Source organism: Nicrophorus vespilloides, unplaced genomic scaffold (assembly GCF_001412225.1).
Source record: "Nicrophorus vespilloides isolate i.1.1-1 unplaced genomic scaffold, Nicve_v1.0, whole genome shotgun sequence".
Lineage (NCBI taxonomy): Eukaryota > Metazoa > Arthropoda > Insecta > Coleoptera > Silphidae > Nicrophorus > Nicrophorus vespilloides.
Window position 1 is genome coordinate 10,063 of NW_017099094.1, and position 2,706 is coordinate 12,768.

At 40.8% G+C, this 2,706-nt stretch overlaps 1 protein-coding gene across 1 annotated transcript; it reads right to left on the reverse strand.

Annotated features, from left to right (window-relative positions):
* Positions 1–12: 12 nt before the first annotated feature.
* On the reverse strand, positions 13–2,439 carry LOC108563996 (forkhead box protein D1-like). Its single transcript, XM_017922864.1, has one exon. The coding sequence runs from the start codon at positions 2,161–2,163 to the stop codon at positions 1,135–1,137; it is 1,029 nt and encodes a 342-aa protein (XP_017778353.1). The 5' UTR covers positions 2,164–2,439; the 3' UTR covers positions 13–1,134.
* Between the last annotated feature and the right edge of the window lie 267 nt (positions 2,440–2,706).

The window sequence follows — 2,706 nt, forward strand, 5'->3', positions numbered from 1 at the left end:
TGAATTTTCAACTTGGTCAAACAAAACAAAAAATATGACACATGTCAATGTCATCCGTCAAAATCATAGGATTGTTGCTTTTTTTCTCTTAATATGCACGTTAATCCGTCAACGCTGAATCCGCACTTATTAAGCAAACTTAATAAGAGTTGTACGAAAATATACGATTTTTTTTTATATAATGGAAAAATTAAACATAATAATTTACACGTATTCAGATGTTTAAGCAATTGCAACTTTGAATTTTCAACTTGGTCAAACAAAAAAAAAATATGACACATGTCAATGTCATCCGTCAAAATCATATGATTGTTGCTTTTTTTTCTTAATTAACGTGCCCGTCAACGCTGAATCCGCACTTATTAAGTAATCTTAATAAGAGTTGTACGAAAATATACGATTTTTTTTTTATATAATGAAAAAAAAATAAACATACTAATTTACACGTATTCAGATGTTTAAGCAACTGCAACTTTGAATTTTCAACTTGGTCAAACAAAACAAAAAATATGACACATGTCAATGTCATCCGTCAAAATCATAGGATTGTTGCTTTTTTTTTCTTAATAGGCACGTTAATCCGTCAACGCTGAATCCGCACTTATTAAGTAATCTTAATAAGAGTTGTACGAAAATATACGATTTTTTTTTATATAATGAAAAAAAAAATAAACATACTAATTTACACGTATTCAAATGTTTAAGCAATTGCAACTTTGAATTTTCAACTTGGTCAAACAAAAAAAAAAATATGACACATGTCAATGTCATCCGTTAAAATCATAGGATTGTTGCTTTTTTTATTAGGTTATTAAGTAATATTAATAAGAGTTGTACTAAGTAGTAATTAGTATGTTTTGTTTGAAGTTTGGTTTTTTTTCTTGTTGCTTGACAGAAGGAAACATTTGATTTGATGACATTGACGTTTATAAATAAAAAAAATGACATTTTTCTTTGGTAAAATTTGGTTTCGTTCATTGGAATAAGTTTGAGTTTAAATTAATGTATAGAATTGTTTCGGTTTCTCGATTCTCAGATGCGTGAATCTCTAAATTAAAATAGTGTTGTTTTGGTTGAGATTGGACTAGAATAGTTTACACTTTATGTCTAACGCGAGTGTCTTTTGTTTGGATTTCACCTGGTCCAGTCGTCGGAGGAGAGTGGTGAGAACGCCGAGGCCTGGTTGTGGATGCTCGGCACCTTCTGATCGCTGGAATCCTTCGGTTTATCGTCCAGATGGTGATGGTGGTGATGATGCTGCTGCTTGCCCATGATCGAGTCGATGGTGAAGCCGTTCTTGGATTTGGCTTTGACGGTGATTTCCGTCGTGGTGCTCGGAACGAATCCGTCCTCCGGGTCCGAAGTGGCCGAAGTTTGCGTCGGTTGCACCGGAACCGGTTTGCAGATCGGAGCACCCTGAGGATGCTGGATGAGCCCCAGATGGGTCAACCCTAACCTCGAGAGATCCATGGGTGGGATCAACGGTGGTATGGCGGGTAGATAACCGTAGGGGCCGTGATGCGGCATCGGTGGCCCGAAGATGCTGTGCTGGTAACCGTCCTGCTGATTCGCAGCCAACAAATTGGCAACCATCGCCGCGGAGGCGTGATGATGGTGGTGGTGATGATGATCGCGATACATCAGATTCGGTGACGGTCGCTTGTAGCGTTTCCGTCGCCTCAGGAAACTGCCGTTATCGAACATATCTTCGGCCAACGGATCCAGAGTCCAGTAGTTTCCTTTTCCCGGATTTCCCGGCTCCCTCGGGATCTTGATGAAGCAATCGTTCAGGCTGAGATTGTGCCTGATCGAGTTCTGCCACGCCGGGAATTTATCCCTGTAGTATTGGAAACGGGTCATGATGAACTCGCAGATTCCGCTTAGCGTTAACTTCTTCTGCGGCGACTGCAGGATCGCCATGGTGATGAGAGCGATGTACGAGTACGGTGGTTTTATCATCTGATGTCCTCCGCTTCCTGCTGCTGTTGCTGCTGCTCCACCACCACTTCCAGACTTCTTCGCTTTGGAAGCTTCACCGTCCGACGAGGATTTCGGATCCGACGATCCGCGAAGATCCAGAGGACTTTCCGCCTGCTCCAGAATCATCTCACCGTCACCGACCGCCAGGAGGCGCACCGCAGCATCACAGTCCATCATTAACATTTGACCAATCACAGTATCACAACATCTTCCAACCGAAAGAAACGAAAAAAAAATAAATAAATTGAAAAATCACGACATCCACACGAAACGAAACAATCGCGAGAAACAAAACGCGATCGTCGCCTGCTCTCTTATCCAGTGCAACTAACTATTTTATCGGCCGAACGATGATGACGATGATGATGTTGATAAATGTTTTCGAATCGGATTTTCGAGGTTGTCGTCGCCGGAGAGGAGAGGTTAGGTTCCGTCGGCATCTGGATGTGTTATACCAATATTTTGATGGCTAGAACAATGATGGTTCAAAGCCACCGCACATTTCCGGGTGGAATCCAGCGAAAACTAAGCGGTGAAGTGGGAGTGGCCAACAGAGGACACACCCACAAATCCCGTTTTTTCCCTTCAACACACGCAATCTCGTATCTATTTCTCTCGCATATCGAAAACAAACAACAAAATTAATTTAAAAAAAAACAATAATAACAACAATTACGCGGATTTGTTGTTCATTTTTTTTTCTGTTATTTAACAAATTTTATCGCA

Coding starts and splice junctions, on each gene's coding strand:
- LOC108563996 (XM_017922864.1), bottom strand. CDS start 2,163: ATGTTAATGATGGACTGTGATGCTGCGGTGCGCCTCCTGGCGGTCGGT.